This window comes from Callospermophilus lateralis, chromosome 1 (assembly GCF_048772815.1).
Source record: "Callospermophilus lateralis isolate mCalLat2 chromosome 1, mCalLat2.hap1, whole genome shotgun sequence".
NCBI lineage: Eukaryota > Metazoa > Chordata > Mammalia > Rodentia > Sciuridae > Callospermophilus > Callospermophilus lateralis.
Genome location: NC_135305.1, coordinates 2,162,606 through 2,184,836, shown reverse-complemented (window position 1 = coordinate 2,184,836; position 22,231 = coordinate 2,162,606). Strand labels below are relative to the sequence as shown.

Sequence of the window (22,231 nt, the reverse complement as noted above, 5' to 3'; positions counted from 1 at the left end):
ATGACTAGCTTGCTTCATTTGGAAATTATTCCTTCTTAGGGCTGAGTAACATTTCATTGTATGGGTAGTCCATGACCACTCAGCTGATGATGGACATTTTAGCTACGTCCACATTTGGCTATTGTTATAAGGGCTTTTTAAAATAATAAAATCTTAGTCAAACCAGTTTAGAACATGGAAATAAAGACAAGCAGTTAAAATCAGCATACAACAGTGACACAATCACATCCATGTTTATAGCACCTCAAGTCACAATAGGTAAGCTATGGAATAAACCTAAGTGTTTGTGATACAAATACACAATGGACTATTACTCAGCCATAAAGAAGAATGAAATTATGGCATTTGCCAGTAAATGGATTGAACTGGAGACTGTCATGCTAAGCGAAATAAGCCAATCCCCAAAAAACAACCAAAGGCCAAATGTTCTCTCTCTGATATGTGGATGCTGACTCACAATAGGCCAGGGTGAAGGGAGGAAGAGGTGATTTACCAGATTAAACAGGGCAGAGTGAAGGAAGTTAGCGGGGATGGGAATAGGAAAAACAATACAATGAATTGGACATTACTTTCCTATGTTCCTATCATGTACAACCACAAAAATGGGAAGTTATACTCCATACACACACACACACATGTCAAAATATATTCTACTGTCATGTATAACTAAGAAAGAACAAATTTTAAAAATTCTTTAAATTGTTTCTGGGAGAAAAAAAGAAGCAGGATAGAATCAGGACAACTGGAATGTCTTGGTTCATCTACTCTAAGAACACAGCCCACCTCAACAAGAAGCACCACTCACATCACAAATGCTTACTGACCAATGCTGTGAAAGATAAAAAGATGCAAGAAACAGGGCCTTGTCCTTGAAGTAATGTAAAGATTCTTGAGAAACTCAGGCAGGAGGCATGACACAAGATTTAAAATACAAGAGTTTAAGCCACCTTCCCACACAATATAGGATTTGACTGGCCTCAGAGAATGCAGAAGACTGGACAGGTAAAGAAAGGTCAGGGGAAAAGGCCACGAGAGCCCTCCAGCCAAAGCCTGGGAATGGAAAATGCATCTGTAGTGCTCAGAACAACCTTCAGGATGACTACATGCTGCCAGGGTGCTCTGCTCACCTGGGAAGGTAGTTCAATTTAGCAATCAGGTGAACTTGAAGAAAAGCCAGAGCCAACCAAGGAAAACTCGAGTCAGAGTCCAAGAAAGAACTAATTTGCAAAAAAGTGAATGCCTTCGCCTTGCAATGTAGAAGGCAGCTGTCTATCCTCCTGCAGAAACTCTCCAGAAAGGGCCTCTGCGACACCTCCCAATCACACCTTCTCACTGTGGGAGAAATTAAATTGCAAAACTAAATAATTTCTTAGTTCTTCTGGTTTGGCTTAGTGTCTTCTTACTCCACCCTTCTCAAAAGAAAAAAAAAAAAGAAAAAGGAAAGAAAGGAAGGGAGGGAGGGAGGAGGGAGGAGGGAGGGAGGGAGGAAGGGAGGACACCTGCTTAGAATCCACGACACTCCTTTCAAGGATGAACTATCAAGAGAAAGTCACATACAGCTCTCTGCTTTCAACACTATCAAACTCTTCACTTTTCCAAGAGAAACATGGGGAGGAAGATGAAACCTAGAACTGCTACTGAATATCACTGCAAGATGGCAGAGGAGCCTGCCAAAACTCTTAAGGTTCTGATTTGGCCTTTTGGATAGAAGTGTTCCAAAGACTGAATTCAGAGACAAGCACAACAGGCTCTAATTTAGAAAGGACCAGTACGGGATGGCAGTGGAACCCTGCTTGGAGCAGAGCTGGGCTCCTCTGCCTAGCTTAGGGGTGGGTGGTAAGTTGAAGGTTTGGAAGTGGGAACAAGTGATGTGTTGTAGTAGGTGCACAGCAGCAAAGCTAGAGGAGAAGGAGAAAAGGCGGCCTTGGTGATCAGAAATGAAGAAGTGGTGGGGGAGGGCCAAGGTTACAAACATCAAATGCCAGATTAATTAAGATAAAATCAGAATCCACAAGAGTAGACAATTAGGAGGTCACCAGTAACCTACACATAGAGATAGTCACATGTTTGGGTTTGAAATTCAGTTTCAGATGACTGAGTTCTGATAGAGGAAATTATTTCAAAATCTTTTCTTCTTTTAACTCCCACTGGGCAGTACACAAAGTCAAGAGCCATCAAAGGGAACAAGAATGCTAATAAAAGAATTAGAAACAAAGTCACATCCAGGTGAGAGTTAAAATTTCCTATAGAGAACACACACCCACATTTACAAGATAATATTTGAAAAGCTATAAACCAAAATGGTTTCTGGAAACTAGGGACTAGGATTCAAACTGGTGGTCTGAAGCCATTCTAGCCTGAACCCTCATTATAACTGTCTAGTTTTAACTAATACTTTAACTGTAACATTTTTAAAATTACCTCTTCAGGTTCCTTCTAGCTAAATGATCTGGGATTATTTTCATATGAAATTTATTTTATTTTATAGCAAACTAAGGTATCTGAATATCAACAGATGGCTAAGTCTAGATTCATCTGAACAATGTGTCATTTTCTCAGACCATTTTTCATCTCCCTAAATCAGTGTAGTATCAAAAACACAATAAGGAGACACAGGGAACATGAATTTCCAGAGAGTTATCATTAGTTGCCCCCTTAGACATCTGACACAAAATATTTCTTTAAATTTTTTTTTAGTTGTTGATGGACCTTTGTTTTTATTTACTTCTTCATATGTGGTGCTGGGAATTGAACGAAGTGCCTCACACGTACAAGGCACGCACTCTACCACTGAACTACAACTCAGCCCGTTAAACAAAATACTTTTAAGCATTCTTTATTCTTAAAAATCCTAACTATATATACAAATTTATAGTTTGCTATAAAAACATTAATAATCAAAAGTTAATTAATTCCACTCACTTATTATTCTCTATAATATATCTGAATATAACTAAGTCATTCAATATTTTTTGCTGAGAAACTTTCAATATGGGTCTTGAAATTACTTTTATATCAATATCATAATTTGCCATTGCTAAGCATCTGTAAAAGGATCATTTATTACAGAGAGAAATGAAGAGGTATATCTGAGGGCAAATATTAGTAACATATTAAAAAAAAACTCATATAAAGCCTTCTCCAAAAAAGACCATCAGAGAATAAGAGAGTAACCCACTGCGTCTCCTTTATGGGTGACAGACTGCATGGACCTGGATGAGAAACATGTAGAAATACTAAAAATAAATTCAACTTCATTTGAAATTATATTTTTATTAAAATGCCAAAAATCACTTTTTAAAAAAATCTGTATTATGGACTTTGCATATTTTATGCAAGAAAGACCATCTAGAATAAAAATAAAATAAAAATATTTCTGAAGCAAAAATTAGCAAAAGCATTTCAAATACTGTTATCTGCATTTGAGAAAAAATTTCTCCATCATTATAAATTTCAAAATGAAGAGCAATGAAAAGATGTCTCCCTTTCATTGTTTTCTTGACTAAGCACAATGAAGAGCATGACAGCAATCATACGAAATCTATTCTTAAGGAATTCACTGCAACATCTAAACTTGAAATAGTTATAGAAAAGTTGAGACATCTCTAGATGACCAATTTGATCCTGTTCTGTTTGTACCCCGTTTGCAACCATCTCCTCTTACCACTTGGAGAGTTCATTAAAGTAAACAGTAAACCCTTTACTAAAGGTAACGGACATCAAATGATCCCACAAACCCAATTTGGATTCTTCAAAACTAAAGTCTAAATGTTCAACAAAATAGCGTTTTGGAACATGGCATGGCTCAAAACTTTAGAAGGGCTTTAAAGGGTTCAAACACAAAATTTTAAGAAGAGTCTTTGTACTTCCTATGGGCAATAAAACTACCATTATGTTTGACTGAAGTACCTGGTCAAAACATTCCTTGCCACTTAATTCTCTGTAGCATGTGATATCCTTATTAAATTTATTGGTGACTTTATCTAAATAGTACAAAATTTTCTTCATTCAAATATTAACAAGCTTTAAATGTTGAAAGGAATTCTTTAATAAATGTATTATTTCACATTATGAACTTAAAGCTTTAATTTATAATGCCTATAATAAAACAATAATAGAATTCAGCAATTTTTTCAAAAGAGAAAAACACCCACAGAACAATTTTCACTTTTGAAGCAAAAATATCACCAAATTAATCTTACTAGGTTTGATGTATTTTCAATTTCCAATTAAAATTACAGACTTCACTAGAAAATTATTGGAATAAGAGGGAAAATGCACGATTCAGTTAAATTATGATTCTCCTTGTTACTGTCTCTCTTATGTCACCTAAGTGATGAGACACTGCTGGCTGATCCTGCAGGAGCAAATGAGACCACGTAAGGTCAGATTTCCTTGTGAGAGGCGAGGAGAAAAGAGTGGAAAATTTCACAGCTTGGAATTTGATTGTTAAGTACGTCCTCTATTCTAGTCTTATAAGCTTTTCAGCTAGTAAATTGAAATCCTGCTATACACTAGGATAATATTCATGACAATTCTCTATATTTTACCTTCTTAAAATCAAAGACTCAATTCTAAAGAGTTAATAGAGGAATTACAAAGTAACTCTCTAGTTTGCATTTCCCATAATACTAAAATAAAGCTTTATCTTTTAGTCTAGAAATTTGCTTTAACACTGTGAAAAGCCTCTGTGCATCTGTTTAGCGTATCTACTCCTTTTCATCTGTGCAGTGCCACTGGGCATAGCCTGCACTGCCGAGCGGGCTGACACCTTGCAAAGCGCCACATGACTCACTGTACCCTAATGCACTCCATTAATCCTGTTTGGACAGCTGGGCCCCGGCATTTGTTAGCTGCATCTTAATTGTTCCATCTTTCTTTTCTCCTTTTTATTTATCTCTATGGAAAACTACTCAGGAATTTAATTTGTCAGGCCTCAAAAAGTGAATTTTGCCCTGCTTTTTTTTTCTTTGTATTAAAACTATATTCAGTATGTAATTTTCTTCATAAAATCAATATCTATTAATAATCAGCAACTAATAGTAACAGAGCACAGTACATAAGCTTTCTAAATGTTTAAATGGCAGGGTGGCTGTCATATCACCAAAATTATTTGATGGACTAAGTAAATGGGTTTCCAGTGGTCCCTTTACATGTCCACTTTACACTTTCTATTAAAAAAAATGAAGTCTTCATAAAAATTATGAAGATAACTACAAAGCCCCCACTTTCATGCACAGCCTGCACTGCTGATGGCCGTTAGCCTTGAATCAATAATGGAGGCAACATGACAGCTAAAGCAGAAGAAACCCAGAGGCACTACAGTTGTTGCAGAGCACGTTGCTGAAGTTACTGTGTTTCTATAATCATTAGTTTCCTAAGTTAAAACCTAAATCTAGAAAATTATACAAAAGGGTCCAATAGAAAGTTTTGTTTGAAATAATACCTAGGCAAGAACTGAACCGTCTATAATTAATATTTTATATAGAAGGTCAAATGACCTTTCAGTGACAAAGTAGAAATCTGTTTTACTTTTAAAAGATGATCAGAATCCTCTGTATAATGACAAACTAAGGAAATGATCTGATTGACAGGCAAAGAGAGACTGAGGACCAAGGAAATCCTTGAACAAGCATAAGCTCCCAGAAACTGTATCATGCATATTTTTCAACTCTACTTTCATGAATACAAAGCAGCTTAAAACGAGTTTACAATTTTCCAGTTTTTTAAACTACATACTAAATTTTACATTCAAAAAAAGACATTAGTTTAATATTTTCTAGATGTAAATGGTTTTTTAAAGACAGTTTCCTCACTGGAAGATTCAAAAGCTGTGAATGTGGTGGGGGCTGGGAAGGGGGGGGAGTCTATTGTTTGGAGAAGAAACACTTTAAATTTTTTTTTAATGGTTTTTATTTGATGAAAGTGTTTGTCTTGGTATGGCCAAGTACAGAACTAAAGGTATAACAATGTAGGAAGAAACATTATATTTTAAAGGTGATCTTTTTGAAAGAGTTGAAAAAATAAAAGTTTAAAAGGTTTAGTAACAGTATCTTTAAGAAAAAAGTTTTAAATGAACATTTCTCATTTAAACTCACCCAGAGTTCTTGACATCACAGGTAGAGCAGAGCTCAAGACTAAGATTGATACACAATTACCAATGATCTGTGAGGAGAAATCAGAAAGAATACTGGGCAACTGGACAGCAGGATGACAGTAAACCACCAACCCTGTGGATCACTGCCGCACTCAGCCAGCTTCTGAGTGATGCTAACTGCTCAGTACAGAATTGCGAGAATAAAACTTTTTCTATTTAGAGTTATAACTGTGAATTCTATAAAATATTCACAGTACCTGGCACACACACACAGTCATGGAACACTTATGTCACTTTTCACTTAGACAATATACTTCACATTATTGGTATGACTGCCAATTTCAAAAAGCTTTGCTTGTCAAATAAAAAAGAATTTATTTGATTCTTCTTACTATATTTTTAAAACCAGACTACTGTTCAAGTTCTCTTATATAAGATCTACTTCTCTTTAAGATCTAATTTTAAAAGTGTCTGCTATTAAACATCTGAACTTAGTCACTCGTTTTCAAGGTGTCCTAGGCTGTTTGTTCACATTTAATAAGAGGAGCAAAATGCTTATTAATACTTACGATCATTTAAACTAGATACTAGATTATAAAAAACCCTCAACTATTGACTTTAAAGAAGCTTATTTATATATGTGTGTAAATGTGTGTGTGTGTGTGTGTGTAATATATCTTCTCCTTTTTAAATAAGTTAAAAATAAGAAACATACGATGGAAGAAAAAAGTAAGCCAGCAACTCTTATTAGTCATTCTTTGTCAGCCTGTGGGAACATTTTCCAGAGATTCAATCACTATATAAGATAACAGCCTTTATTATGAAGGCAATGACATATTGTACAAAGTCAAATTAACCTCAGACTACAAAATGTTTCTGAATAAAACTCTTCCGACTTACTTTAATTATTCAAATTTGAAATACTTTGTCTCTACTACTTGTAGCAACTAAGTTCTTCAGACTTCAGACAAGCTCCCAGAAGTAGAGTTAGTACAATCAAAGTTACTCATTAGCAATACGTTTTCTTTATAGGCAAAAAAGTCCTTTCAGGACCCTTCTATAGCAGTGAACAAGCTCTGCAGTTCTGTGCATTTACAAGTGAATGGACCCCATCCAAATCAAACAGAGCTCATCCTTTTCCCACTCACTCAGCATTCTGAAAATCTTCCCGTTTGTGTTTATGTAGCTTGCAAACCAACACCTATCACAGCAGATGAACCATTCGGAGCAATTACTAAATAAAACAGTCCGTTTGTCTTGTAAGGCAAAAGAGGGCCACAGTTGCCTCAGATTTTACCTTACCTTTGTCATAGTTGTGTCATCCTTCCTGGGTGTAAAGTTTCCAAAAAATCGGAGACTATAAAAACCAACAACAGAAGACACCATAAGATAGCTGTGAGAATCAAGGAAAACTCTTCAGAAGAATGCGAGTTTCCATGAGTTCTCAGCAACCTCCCAAAGGTCTTAAGGCCCACAGCAAAAACAAAACAAAACAAAACACCACTTTGAGTGCTTGGGGAAGACTGACCTGTTTTCTCTTCCAGACAAGTGTCTTAGTAAATTACCACTGTCCCAGAAACTAGACAGAAAACTTGTTAACAGACAGAAAATTCAGTTAAAGAAAGGATACAAAATCAAAATGATTTCAAGTGCAGCTCCCACAAAACCAAATGTAGAGAGAGAGGCATTTCCTATTCCAGGACCCTGGAGGAGAAAAAATAAAAAAATTTTCAGAATCCACTGACACCACTATATTTAGTTTTCCTAAAATTGTTGTTTCACAAACATTAGACAGTTGAAACTAAGAATGTTTAATACCTTGAAATAACATGTAGGCTTTCAAAGGCCAATTAAACATGACACCAACAAATTCAGCTACCATGTTAACAACTTTAACAAGTTCAAAAAAAAAAAAAAATCTGATTTACCTCAAATGTAATTTAATGTACTTGCCAAAATGATATTATACTTACTGTTAAAAAGTGTAGCAATTTGCTACTTGAGAAAATAGATCTTAAATATTCTTGGGATAAATGTTTTACAAATAGAATGTTACAATAGGGATAGAAAATATACTCATCTGAAGGCAAAATATACTCATTCTGAGACAACGTACAGAATTACACAAATTAATTGTGTCAGAGTTAAGCTAAGCTTAGAAAGAAAGTGGATGCCTATCCTATTTCCCTTCCCCAAATCTTCCTTAGAAACTCAGAGTTACAAAAAATATAACTTAACACAGATTGTTAAAAAGTAATGCATCATTTCTCCCCTAAATGTCACATCTATTTCAAAACCTAGAACTTAAAAAAAAAAAAAAAATCAAACCAGACAAAATATATTAATTTAATGAGCCCTGACAGGCAAAATATAATTCCCTAGTAAAGTGCAAACAATATTTTCAAATCTTACAACCTAATTACTGTTCTACTAGTCAGCTTATATAACACCACCAGAGATAAGAATGTGTAGTCAGACTAATAAAAAATAAGCCAATAAATATTATCATACACATTATATATCCATTCAATTTTGCCAACAAATGTAAGAGTAGCTATGAAAATCTCAGGTACAAACAAAGGGAAAGGAATTTATCAATTTCTTGCCAATATTTTGAAGACAGAAAGAATGATGTCAATGGAAAATGATTGGATTTAGAACATGCTACCCCAAAACCTGACACCTCGGTATTTGAGAAGACCTACAAAGATCACTCTCTGACCTCCCAAAGTTCTCTGAAGCAGACCATGGGACCCTTATTGTGGGAAGGGACAAAGGGAGGACCCTAGGTTTTCTCTAAACCCAGATACCAGGAGAATTCCCCTCTCTGAAGACAAAGGACACACCAAGTAAACCATACCCTCTTAGGGCCACGACTCCACTGACCAATCTGCTTCAAACCTCAGAATAAAGACACAGGGTTTCCTGTCTCTCTGAGTCTTCACTTCTGAAGGCTCCCGTGTCACATAAAACTTATGTTAAATAAATATGTTCACTTTTCTCTCATTGATCTCTTTTGATATACAGACCTCTCATGAACCGATGCTGGGTGAGGAAAAGACACTTTACTCCCCTGCATGTTGACTAAAATGGAAAATATTTTTGGAATACTCCATTTTAAGAGAAAGCTATAGCAGGATTAAGATGAACTAATTTATCTGTACAATCATACAGGAAGTCCTTAAAGGTACATGTCACTCTCTAATATCCACTCAGGGGGGTAGTATAAAAATGTGCCACAGAGCTTGGGACTTACTTTGTCTTGATGGGATATTAAAATGGATTAAAGAGTCAACAGGCAGTCAACACAGGAATGACTTCCTGGTCAACCCATGGTTTGAGAGATACAAAGACAAGGCTAAGATGGAGGAGGAGTACCATCTTGTTTATTGTGCAGAATGAGGCACCTGGGAAGTCGGTAGGTTTGCACAACTAAGTATGGCGATGGCAGTGGCAGATGGCACAAGGTCCCAAGCAGGCTGGTGGTTGAGTGAATCAAGAAAATGGCTAAAGAAATCGGTCTTTGAAAGAACAGGGGATCTTTTTCTGAAACTGAAGGGAAGGAATTAAGACAGACACTGGCTTGTTCCTATGAGAGACAAGGATATGTCATCTGGGTCACAGAGGGATCAGTGATATCATGAATCTGGCTATGGGGAATGCAAAAGCTGATGACTTGGGAAAAATAAAATAAAATTTCAAAATTTAAATGCCACTTTAAGGATTCAAACTTTTGTAGTAATATATAGAAAAACAATAGCAAATATGAATACGTCAGGATAACTATAGTACATATGAAAAATATATTCAAATAGGTTCATCAATACAATTAAATAACATCATCAATTTTTAAATCAGGAAAAAAGTTAATTCATGAAAAGAAATACTTTTATCCAGTAACTGTATATTTTGTTATAGTTCCACAAAATGTGGGATACAGTTAAAGTATAAGTCCCTATAGCTGTATATTTAGATCTTTGAAAAATCCAGAGAGTGGACAGGGGATGCAGCTCAGTGGCAGAGTGCTTGCCTAGCATGCCTGAGGCCCTGGGTTAAAAAAAGAAAAAATCCAGTGAGTCTAACAGGTATACTCTTTATACATCACTATTTTAGAGCATGCATTTTCTTAAAGAATCACCAATAGGAATTTCAGAAAAACCAAGTTTAACTCTGATACCAGAGTTTAAAGAGAACTCTGCAACCTGAAAAAAAGGACAACTCAAAGTAAAAAAAAAAAAAAAAAAATTAGAGAAATCAATATTTATAAAAACACTGTTTGAAAACTCTTTCCATAAAGAAAGTCATACAACTTGACCTCACAGAAAGGCAAATGTTTTCATTCACTTACTGAAAACACTCAGGTCTATACCCAGAATACATTTGCAAAAGAGAGGAAAGCACTTTACTGTACCCTTGCTCCCTTCGGCATTGCTGTTTCATCAACCAGCAGGCAGAGAATATTACAGGCCACCAGTAGGACCGAGATAGCCTGCAACACAAAGATTGGGCTGGGTCAGCTCTTGGTTCCAACATGCAGATGATAAGTCTACAGGACCAAATGCATGCTTCAGAACAGAGGGAAAGCAGCCAAGACCAAATTCCACAAACAAAGCAGATGACGTATAAATGCTCCAGGGTAAATTCTTTAAAATTCTGCAAATTATTATGATTTCAAAGCTTATGACAAAAGATAATGAGATAGACCATTCACTAAGTAGTCTCACCAACTGGAAACCCACAACTCTATAGATCTCAGACATGTAAAGTATCAACAGAATTAATTTCACAATGTAATTTTCATATCCTTTCAGCAAGTTTAAACTAGGGTTTCTACAACATCTTGTTTTCTCAAATGAGACAAAAGTCTGAATTTCCTCAGAAAACAGACAATTGAGGACTTTTTCTAATTGGCATTAGCTTCCATCTTTGCTCTAACAAAGGTATAAACGCATTTTAATCTTGTTCAATAGAAAATCTTGTTCACTAGAAACCATTTAGCTGAAAGCTACAATACTCAAAGGCTAAAGTAAATAAAATATAATATGCTTTATGAGGAATGCAAATAAATTCTTACTGTCTCAATAAGAAGTAAAATCATAACAGCGGGATACACCAAATTTCTTTCCCATGCTGAAGCCTTTTTTCGCCTCTCTATTAGAAGGAAAAAACAAGACAAAAATTTCAGAAATTTCTAAAAATTATCTCCAGATTTATATTTTCATCCCATCATGATATTAGCAGTATGCATTATTTTTTCCCATTTTGAAAAGCATAAATTACTTTCAATTTTCCTTCATAAATTACAAAAATCAGAGTTTTAACATCAATTTGTGCCAGGCGCAGTGGCGTACACATATAATCCCAGAGGCTAGGGAAGCTGAGGCAGGAGGATCCCAAGTTCAAAGACAGCCTGAGCAAAAGTGAGGCGCTAAGCAACTCAGTGAGATCCTGTCTCTAAATAAAATAAAAACAGAGCCGGTTATGTAGTCCAGTGGTTAAGTGCCCCTTAGTTCAATCCCTGGTACAAAAAAAAAGAATCAGTTCACTATGTTAAACAGCTCAATTCTGGGAGGCCTAAATTTTATCCCTGTAAAGACAATTCCATTTTTATGTAAACATACTGTAAATATACAGCTTACTTTGAAATACAGAAAGCTTTGTATTTGGTATAGATATACATACTGACATAGACATATCCTTGAATGAGTACAATAACATACATAAACTTTCCTCTAGCCTCAGGGACACTCCCAGATTTCTGAAGGCTAGAAGTAGACATCCATGGCTAGATACCAAGGACACCACGAACTATATACCAGTCCCCCTGCCAAGAACACCTGGACAAAGGAAATTCCACTTTTAAAGCATCTGCATTAAGAGACCAGAAAGCTACCCACATAGGAGAATTAGAAGCCAATATTTTCTGAATTGTGTGCAGGTGAGCCCCCCATGTACACCACTTTATCCCAAAGGTGTTTTTCAATAAGCAGCTGGCATGGATCTATGAGACTCAAAGATCAAGCAGAAATTATTAGTCAGAAGACAACAAAGTTAAAGCAAAACTCTCAGAAAACTCAACAGGGCCAGGGAGACAAACCCTGGAGTTTAGGCAGCCAGAATTTGAGATGCCACCATTATAGAGAGAAAGGAAGGGCAAAGAAGAGAACCTGACATACAGACCCACTCTCCCAGAAAGCCTCAGGAACCAAGAGACTGTGGAGAGCAGAAGGATGCAGCCCTGGCTGGAAGCCCAGCAAAGCTCTGCTGGCTCAAGTTTCTTGAGAAGCAAGCTAGAGTTCATTAAAAAAAAAAGACTGATCAAAATAGACAGGTTTGCAGTGAGGACCAATGAAATGCCATAACCCAGGATCAAGGTCACGCTGGAAACAGACCAGCCCAGAAGGACTAAGTTTTTATGTCCCACTCTACTGCCCACCAGAGGCCAAAGTGAAATTCCTCAGAAAGAAGAAAACAGCATTCAATTTCTATGATTCCGTTAGAAAAGTCTAGCTTTGAGTCAAACATGTCCAGAAGGCAGGATAAAGAGGAAGACAGACCCTCAGTTGGTCCACTTATAGACTTATCAGAAAGAGGCCTGAAATGATTGATAGGTTCAATAAGGTAAGTGACAAAATGGAAAATTTCACAAGTAAGTTTGAACCAATAAAAATAATCAAACATGAATTCTAGAACTGGAAAAAAACTATAACAAAAATTAAGAGTTCAACAGATAGTTTGGAATAGTTATGGCATAGCTGGAAAGATGGTGAAATAGAAAACAAGACTTGCAGAAAGTATCACAGTTGAAACATGGATATGAAGAAGGAGGGACATATGGACAAGAATAAGAGTGAAAATGTCTGCCATGTATATAACTGAGAGAATGAGGCAGAAACAGTGTTTGATGAGATGACGACCAATAATTCTCCCAAGTGGGTGAAGGACACCAAGCCACAGTCATGAAGGCACAGAGATATTAAGAACCATAATCAAGAAACCAAAAAAATGCATACACATGAAACAAACAATAAACAAACAAAAATCTGAGCACATCCGTGTAAAACAGCTAAACAAAGACAAAAAGGAAATATTTAAAGCCCTTCAAAAACCAACAATATGACTTTAAACCAGAAATCAGAAGACACTGGGGGGATGACACCTCCACAATGCGGAAAAGTAACAAATAAGAATAGAATTCTCCATTCTGTTAAAAAATGCCCTACAAAGTGAATGTTTCCAGACAAACAGAAACTGAAAGAATCACTGCAGGACACATGTACTAAGTGAAATTCCAAAGAGTGTTTCCAAGCAGAAGCTAGAAGGGCCCTGCAATCACAGAATGGAACATGTGATGAGAACACCAATGGAACACCATCTCCATCCACTACATTGGTAAACATTTTAAAAGTTCTACATTGTCAAGTGTTAGCAAGGATGGGGACAATAGGGAATCCTACTATGCCTAGAAGGAATGCAAAATAATGCAAATACTTAGGAAAGAACTTAGCATTTATCTACAAAAGTGAATATACTTAAGTACAATGTAATTCACTTCTAGAGTGCGTCCTGAAAAAAACATACACTAAAAGACACGCACAAAAATGCTTAAACAACATTATTCTTAAAAGCAAAATACTGGAAACATATCCGAAATCCATCCACAGTAAAATGACTAAGATAACTTGAGGCAATATAATATTACTTACAGAAATTAAAATGAACATATCTGATTTTGAAAACCTAATTCTGGACTTCTGAGGATGGAATGACAGGGCACAGATTTGCCATCCAGCCTGAAAGAATTAAGAACCAGAAAGAACCCATATTTGAAATGACAGTTTTCAAGACAGTAGACTTCTTATTGGGGCAGGACAGTGATCCCTGAAGATGGGAAACAAAGAGTATAAGTCTGTTTGACCAATCTTCTTGTGAGTCCCCAGACCATGGCACAGGGAAGATGAACCCAAGGAGAGATCTGCTCATTCCTGAGCAGAAGACCTGAGGGGACCAAACCTGCTGAAGCATACAGAGCACCATCCCTGAGAGGAGACTGCCACACTGGCAAAGAACGCCCAGGGCCTGCAAAGGGCCAGTCATGTGCTCAGTAATGATCAGATCAGACACGTCAGGAAACACTCCACACAAAAGTCGGAGGGAACAGAACTTGGCAATAAGCAAGGGCCAAGAACAGTGGCTGCCTAAGAGGCAGGGGACAATCAGCCCTGAAGGTGGCAGAGCTCTCATCCGGCCTCATAAGGCTTCACACCAAGACACAGTAACATCACATGGTTTACAAGTGAATTCGCTGCTCTCCAAAATAAAACGCCTCACTTCTGGAAGTAACAAAAATGGCACCCAAGCCAGGCGAGGTGGTGCACAGCTGTAATCCCAGTGGCTTGGGAGGCCAAGGCGGGAGGATGGTGAGTTCAAGCCTCAGCAAAAGCGAGGCATTAAGCAATGCAGTGAGACCCTGTCTCTAATAAAATACAAAATAGGGCTAGGAGTGTGGCTCAGTGGTCAAGTGCCCCTGAGCTCAATCCCCAATATCCCCCCAAAAAACAGCACCCCCAAAATTTTCAAATCAAAAACCACCAAGCATGCAAAGAAGCACAAAATACTACCAATAATGAGGAAGAAAATCAATCGAAACTTTTCAAGAATCAACACAAATGTAAGACTTATCAAACAAAAACATTCCAAGTGGTGTCATGATTATGTTCCTTATTTTCATAAAGGTGGAAGACAGAGATTGAAATGTTAGTTAGAGGTGTGAAAGATACCAGACCCAAAGAGAACTCACAGAAATGAAAACTGCACTCTCTGATGCAAATTATAAATCCTAGTAACTGGGAATAGAAACACACATGGGTCAGACATGCAGAAGGCAGGTCAGACCTGTAGAATAAAGATTAGTGAAAGGACAGACAAAGACCATCAAAAATGAAACAAAAAGAAAAGAGATAAAAAACACAGAAGCATCCTCAAAAAGAGCTATGGGCTAATCTACACATAACTTGAGCTCCTGATAAAAGGGTAGGGAGACAAGGAAAAATATATTTGCAGAAGTTAACAGCCAACAATTCTCCAAATTAGATGAAAAGTATAAATTCCCAGATCTGAGAGACTCAATAAATCCAAAAGAATACAGCACACTGAAAGGCTCATCATAAGCAGATTGCCCCAAATTAACAGTAAAGAGGTATCCTTATATCAGATACATAAAAAAGATATATTAAAAGATAAATATGGCCTAGGGCTGGGGCTCAGTGGTAGAGCACTTGCCTACGATGCGTGAGGCACTGAGTTCAATCACCATATAAAAATAAAAGATATTGTGCCCACCTATAACTAAAAAATAAATATTAAAAAAGATAAGTATTACAGATTATTTACCATAAATAATGTAAATGAGAAGACAGAATAGTAACACCTTTGAGAATTAGCATCTTTGAAAGTTATTAGTATATACACACAGAAAAGTGAGTGAATATATAACTGCCCTCTTCCCAAATGAAAAGACAGTCTTTACTAATGACTTTACACAGAAAGTTCTAACATAATCTAAAGACTTTGCAAATTTTCTAGTATTTCAGACTACACCAAAGAAAGGTCTTTAAAGACAATACATAAGAAAGGTCTTTAAAGATCAATACTTAAGAGAAAGAAGTACAGTACCTAGTTTTGTCTTAAGGGCCTTTACATTTTCAAGTTCCTGTTCCAAGTCCATTATGTTGTATTCCACCGATGAAGACAGACCTACCCAAAGCAAAAATATTTAGAAGTATAACAACAGAACCCTTAGCACATTAGAACATTATTGCAAATCCTGATAATGGGGAATAAAAACAAATGTTGCTGTGATTTATAAAAAAGCACATTCACATCTTTATTATTTAAAACATCCAGGTTCTTCTTGATTAAAAATGTTTCCTAGAAAATTTCTTAAGTTGATAAAATTCTTACTTGATCTATTATTAATCTTTTGTTAATTGTAAGAGCATCACATGATTACTGTACCAAGTGGGAAAGAACCAAGGTCTCCTCCTCTCCCTTCACCTCCTTAGTGACCACCATCACCAGCACAGCTGACGCTTCCTTACCTTTCTTCATTTTTGTGCTTAGCTTTCATCATATATTGTTGTGCATTTTTTTTTATTGGTTGTTTGAAACATTATAAAGCTCATGACATATCATCTTTCATACATTTGATTCAAGTGGGTTATGAACTCCCATTTTTACCCCAAATACAAGTTGCAGAATCACATCGGTTACACATCCACATTTTTACATAATGCCATATTAGTGACTGTTGTATTCTGCTACCTTTCCTATCCCCTACTATCCCCGCTCCCCTTCCCTCTCATCTTCCCTCTCTACCCCATTTTATATTAATAGGACCAAATAAGATGCTTTACTTGACCATTTGCTGTCCTTTTCAATGCTACATCCAAATTGACACATAGGGCCAACTCCACAATAGCTGAATAACATTCCGTAATAGGAATGTTATTCCATAATAGGAATGGAATAACTCAAAATTATTCCATTTGTGAATATTCAGGTTTTCTTCATTTTTTTGCCACTACAAACAATGTTGTAATAAAAATTATCATATGCACATCCAGTATGTTTTGATTCTATTATTTTTGTATGACAAGTTCTCTAAATTCATATCAGAGTCAAAGGTGTGAGCATTTAGTTTTATAAGATATTTAAAGGTTACATTGCCAAAACAGTGCCATTTACTGTAATAATTTAATTGACTGTAATAGTTTATATTTCCATCAATAACTTTTGAAAGTACCTGTTTTCTAGTCTCTTCCCCAGCACTGGAAGTGATGGGTGACAAGTACCTTCCCACAGCTACGTAACACGTCCTTTCCTTGATGTGACTGGCCACATTTCCACCTGGGCCTCCCCTCTACTCAGGTCTTCTGCTGCTTTCTCTAATGGTTTGTACATAATATCTCCCTATTCTTGTTGATTTATCTTTTAAACTCTGCGACAGATAAGTTAAAATCCCCAGCACACCTGTGCTTTGGTCAGATTTCCTCAGTTCTGCAGAAGCTTCTCCTCATAAACCTGTATTAGCTGCTGAGATTTCTCTTTGTTGTCATACCTATCACTGCTGCATCTTCATTATGAATCACACTTTTACCACTTCATGTGACCCCCATCTGCAATGCTTTATAACTAAAATTCTATTTTATGGCCTTAAATTCTAATCTTTTTTATTTGTCTTACTTGCATATTCACATACCTACACACACACACACACGCGCGCCTTTCATTTTAAACGTTTTCTCTTATCTAATCGAAACTTATTTGAGGTTTAAAACCCACATCATTGGTCATTGTAACTGAAATTGATTCCCTGATTAAAACGGAAAAGGAACTCATGAGATATAGCAAGAAACTTGCCAGAAGGCAAACAGAGGACACCAGGCAGCTGGAAGCGTCAGTGCAGGACCATCAGGATCTCCCTCCAGGTCACTGAAGAAGAGTCTGCCCAGCCACTTTCAGTCTTTAAGCTGTTGGGGTCAGGAATGAAAGCCCACGGGGCAAGTGCCCTAAGGACAGGGCTCAGAGTGACCCTTGAGCAAGTTAAAATCCCAGCACACCTGTGCTTTGGTCAGATTTCCTCAGGACAGGGCTCAAATGACCCTTGAAGGTTCAGTTCCTTGGCTAGAAGAGGTGGAGAACTTTGAAAAGCAATCCCACAGATCTTATCTAATGGGAAAACTCAAAGTCAAAGTTAGGTGCTTTCCTGGAAGAAAGGGCAAATGGAGCCTGCAGCCAACACGAGGAACGCATGCTCAACGACCCAGCCTGACTGGGCCTGCTCTGTAACAGTGGAATCCAGGTGGTTTACATCCTTAAGATCTGATTCTGCATTTAGAATGACTCGGCGTGGCAGTCGGTACACTTCCATTTCCACCTTCCTCACTGTACACATCACTGTAACAACAGAAATGCTACCCACTGCTTGCCCCAGTAGAAAACTATGATCAGTTTTCCTTTCTTTTTTAACATTCTTCTACCCCCAGAATTAGAAATTATTTCTTTTCATTTACTTATTAGTTTTCTATGTATTTATCACCAATTCAAACTTTGCACCAATAGTCTCTATTTTCTCCTGGGTTTTATATTCTTTGGAATTTCATTATCTTGACAGAGCTTCTCCTAGAGTCTGGGACTTGCCCGCTCCAGAGACTGCTGCCCCTGCCAGGTGCACATGGTCATCTAGGGCTGCCCTTCTTGCAAGCCCCATCCACTCCCCCTCACTTAGGTGGTGCGTGTCCTCCAGTGGCTTGCTGAGAACAGATGAACGGGAGGAAAATCACATGAGACTGCACAAATGGGAATACCTTTCTCTCGTCATTTGGTTAAATACAGAGTTGGGTGTGTACTGGGCTAAAACTTTTCTTTCAGAGTTCTGAAGCCACTGCTACATTAAGAAGCCTGCTGCTGTTCTTATTCCTGCCCCTTTGTGTGTCTTATGAGTCGTGCTTGTGAGTCCCACTGTGAAGTACACAGCATCTGAGTTCCCGATGTTCTCTCTGTGAGTCCATCTTCATGTGAGCTGTTCAGTGCAAGACGAGCCCTCCCTCTGGATCTCCAAACTCATGTCCCTCAAACTGAAAATTTTCTTGATTTTGTATTTTTTCTGCACTATTCCTTCTCTTCTCCCTATCTGGAATTCCTGCTAGCCATATATCAGATCTCCTGAAGTAGCTCTCTAATATTAACTCTCCCATTTTCCCTATTTTTGTCATTTTGACCAATTTCCTGGAACAGTTTTTCTTTATTGTTCAATATTCTAAGTATGCTATTGCTTCTAATTTTCAAGAATCCCTTCCTGCTCACAAGATTCCTTTCTCGGGAATACAATCCCTGTCCCTAGGGATATGAAGAGGGAGTTTATGATGAGCTGTTCTTCTCCCATGCATATTCTGTCCCCCAAGTGCTCTTGTTTGCTGTGCCACAGAGAGGCTTTCCTCAGACAGTTTGGTGAACCTCATTTGTCTGTTCCTGTTTAAGAATGAAGTAACACGTCTGGGGTTGGGGCGCAGTGGCAGAGCACTTGGCTAACACAGGTGAGGCACTGGGTTTGATTCTCAGCACCACATAAAAAGTAAATAAAGGTTAAATTCTTAAATAAATAATGAAGCAACAAAAATGCCAATTTGTAGCTCAAGACTCTGTGGATTGGACTGACGATGGTGACACTTCCTGTAGAATCATCTAGCCAACAGCTTATTGCTGGATGTGTAGCGCTTTCCTCTAGACGAGACAGATCCTCAGCTAAGACCCTCCTTCTCTCCCTACAGGACTGAAGCCTGGCTGTCTAGGTGAGGACAGGGAGCCTGTGCATCTCGTCTGTGGCACTCCCACCCTCACTGCACTGGGCTAAGACCTGCCCTCTGTCACCCTCAGAGTAACCCTCACTCCTCTCCTCAGGAGGGAGACAGGTGCCTGGAACCCTGCTCAGAGGGAGATGATGTGGGACTGAGACCCCTACCCAATAGGCTTTTCAAGCAGTCCTCCTCACTGAGCTCACACTACTCCGCTTGGTGGTGCCACCCTTTGAGACTCTGGGGGAGACTAGCATATAGATCAGACACACCTGGCTTAGGAGTCAGCTTTCTTGATTCTGCTAAATTGGCTTTTTCCAAAATTCTCTCAGGTCTGCTATAATCCAAAATTTCATTATAGTTTTCTTCTCTCAGTTTTTCACCCCTGTAAGTGTATGCTTCTCTGAACCTCAGCATTCCTATCTGTGAAACTGGGTGTATCTATTAGGAAGCTCACCACTAAATCAGAAAATTCAAAGTAGCTTAAAAGTAAGGAAATAAGTTCACAGAATTAGCAGCTTGGAACATAGAGCAAGCTTCCAAGTGAGTTTTCCAGCAGCTCAACAGTGACATCAAGGGACTGAATTGTGCCACCATTTTGGCTGAGAGACTGGTGATCTTTAACTCTATAATTTCTATTTTGCTATTTTCTTCCTCTTTCCCCAGCTAGTGGAATTCATGTTTATCCTTTTTCCCCCGTGTTAGGCACTTGAAGGTCACTTTCCCATTCTCTTTCCATTACATATTCACACAACGCTTTCCTAACTGCACAGGGACGCTTTCTAGGAAAAGCTCATGACTGTTTCATCTCATCATCACTCACTGCTCCCCACTCATCTCCCCAACTCCTTGATCTTGCTGAGGCTGTTTAACAAGATCAACGAGTTGGGGAGATGAGTGGGGAGCAGTGAGTGATGCTTTAAAAATATTAAAATATTAAAATATTTAGCTTAATAGCCAGGCCTGTGATCTCAGCAACTCAGGAAGCTGAGGCAGGAAGATCGCAAATTGGAGGCCAGCCCCAACAACTTAGTGAGACCATGTTTCAAAATAAAAACACAAAAATGGCTGGGGATGTGGTGAAGCACCCCTGGGTTCAATCCCCAGGACCCCTACAAAAAGAGATTTATCTTAAGACTATTACTAGGGGGCTGGGGTTGTGGCTCAGTGGTACAGTGCTTGCCTAGCATGAGGCACTGGGTTCTATTCTCAGCATCACATATAAATGAACAAAATGAAAAGGTCCATTGATAGTCTTTTTTAAAAAAAATATTTTTAGCTATTAGTAAATTGTTGCTTCAGTATGAAAGTTAGAAAAGTGCCTCGCACAGATTAACTACTCACTACAGATGTGAAATGAATAAGCATTGCTTTTTTGCTTTAGAGATGAATGGAATCTTTGAGATATGTGAGTTCTTAGAAGTAGTCTTTACCACCACCACCCCCCAACTGTGGATGATGTTCACTGATCCTTAGCAGGCTGCAAATGTCAAGTCTGATGTTGACCTGGTTTTACTTTGTAATTTTTCTATGTGACAGTTTAAGACCCCCTGGCCCCAAGTCAATATTTTTGAAATTCAGGAATCTTGTAAGATGAAGCTGGATCTTTTAGATTTATTGTTTGGGGATGGGGGTGTGGCTCAGTGGTAGAGCATTTACCTAGAAGGTGCGAGACTCTGAGTTCAATTCCCAACATTGCTTGCATAAATAGTGATAACTATATTTTACTTTTTATCCCAATTCTTCATAAATTATACAGTACTATAATTAACACTCAATTAGCCTCTGTATTCCATTAGTATAATTCCAAACTACATGCCATTTCCTACACTTGTAAAGAACTATTATTCCAGTAACTAATACAAGGCCAGAAAAAATAACCTTATGATTGTTCATCAGAATAGATGATATTTCCATTGCCGATCTGAAACTAAATGAAAAGACATACATGTCTACCTTATGAGTCCGCCTAAAAAAGCTCAATGCAAATGTCTAGGCCAGTCATTGTATGATTTTTCAGAGGAAAAAAACAAGTGACATTTCTGAAATTCTGTGCTTTCACTTCAGGAGGCCTACCTCTAGCCACACAACAGATGATTAGTAAATACTGACTGGCCTATGAAAATCAAGAACACATTCCTATTATCCACAAACTAGGTATGCTTTTGTTAAATAACAAGATTCATCTCTACCAGCACAGTATTCAAGGACCTTACCACCTTTATTACATGGTGATATACCAATATCTAAGTTTAAAAAGCAAGCTTTTGTGGGACAGAATATTTCATTAAAAATGACCAGAAGAAAATGATAGCTAGTGTGAGAAATTATGACACAGTAAAAATACATACTAGATGATTATATGAATTTAAGTTGTACTAAAAAATAAAAATATCCTGAAAAACTGTATTACCATTACTTTATTTCAAAATGAACCTAAAATGTCCAATGTCAACACTGTCTAGTCAATAAGCTGAATTGGTAGACAAAACCTGTTTAGACAAGTCGTGAAAAATAGAAAGGGATTCTCCAAGAAAACCACAAAGCAGCTCATTTAAGGTCAATTTAACGGTATTATTCTGTTTTTCTTCCAGCCCCGACATAAGATTTCACTACCTCAAAGGAAATTGTAAGAGTATCTATTTGCATTCCCCCCAGGTGATTGGCAGTTCAACACCAATTAGTTCAAAATTACACTGTTACTAGCATGCAATAAAAACAACACCTTTCATCTTTCTTACATAGGTAAGAATACCTTCAGAGCCAATAACTTTGATCA

General features: G+C 37.5%; 1 protein-coding gene across 11 annotated transcripts in view; it reads right to left on the bottom strand.

Annotated features, from left to right (window-relative positions):
• Positions 1 to 22,231, bottom strand: part of Lmbr1 (limb development membrane protein 1) — a 154,700-nt gene that overhangs the window by 25,141 nt on the left and 107,328 nt on the right. For 10 of the 11 annotated variants that reach the window (XR_013092942.2, XR_013092943.2, XR_013092944.2 and 7 more), the window contains 6 exons: positions 15,773 to 15,853; positions 11,172 to 11,248; positions 10,509 to 10,586; positions 7,728 to 7,801; positions 7,400 to 7,490; positions 6,099 to 6,165 (listed from right to left, as the gene is read on the bottom strand). Coding sequence is in view for 7 of the 11 variants with exons in the window: in XM_076873062.2 (XP_076729177.2) it covers positions 6,099 to 6,165; positions 7,400 to 7,490; positions 7,728 to 7,801; positions 10,509 to 10,586; positions 11,172 to 11,248; positions 15,773 to 15,853 (468 nt within the window). In the remaining 4 variants the exon portion in view is untranslated. The remainder of the gene's footprint in view (positions 1 to 6,098; positions 6,166 to 7,399; positions 7,491 to 7,727; positions 7,802 to 10,508; positions 10,587 to 11,171; positions 11,249 to 15,772; positions 15,854 to 22,231) is intronic. The other variant, XR_013092945.2, reaches the window with a different exon arrangement.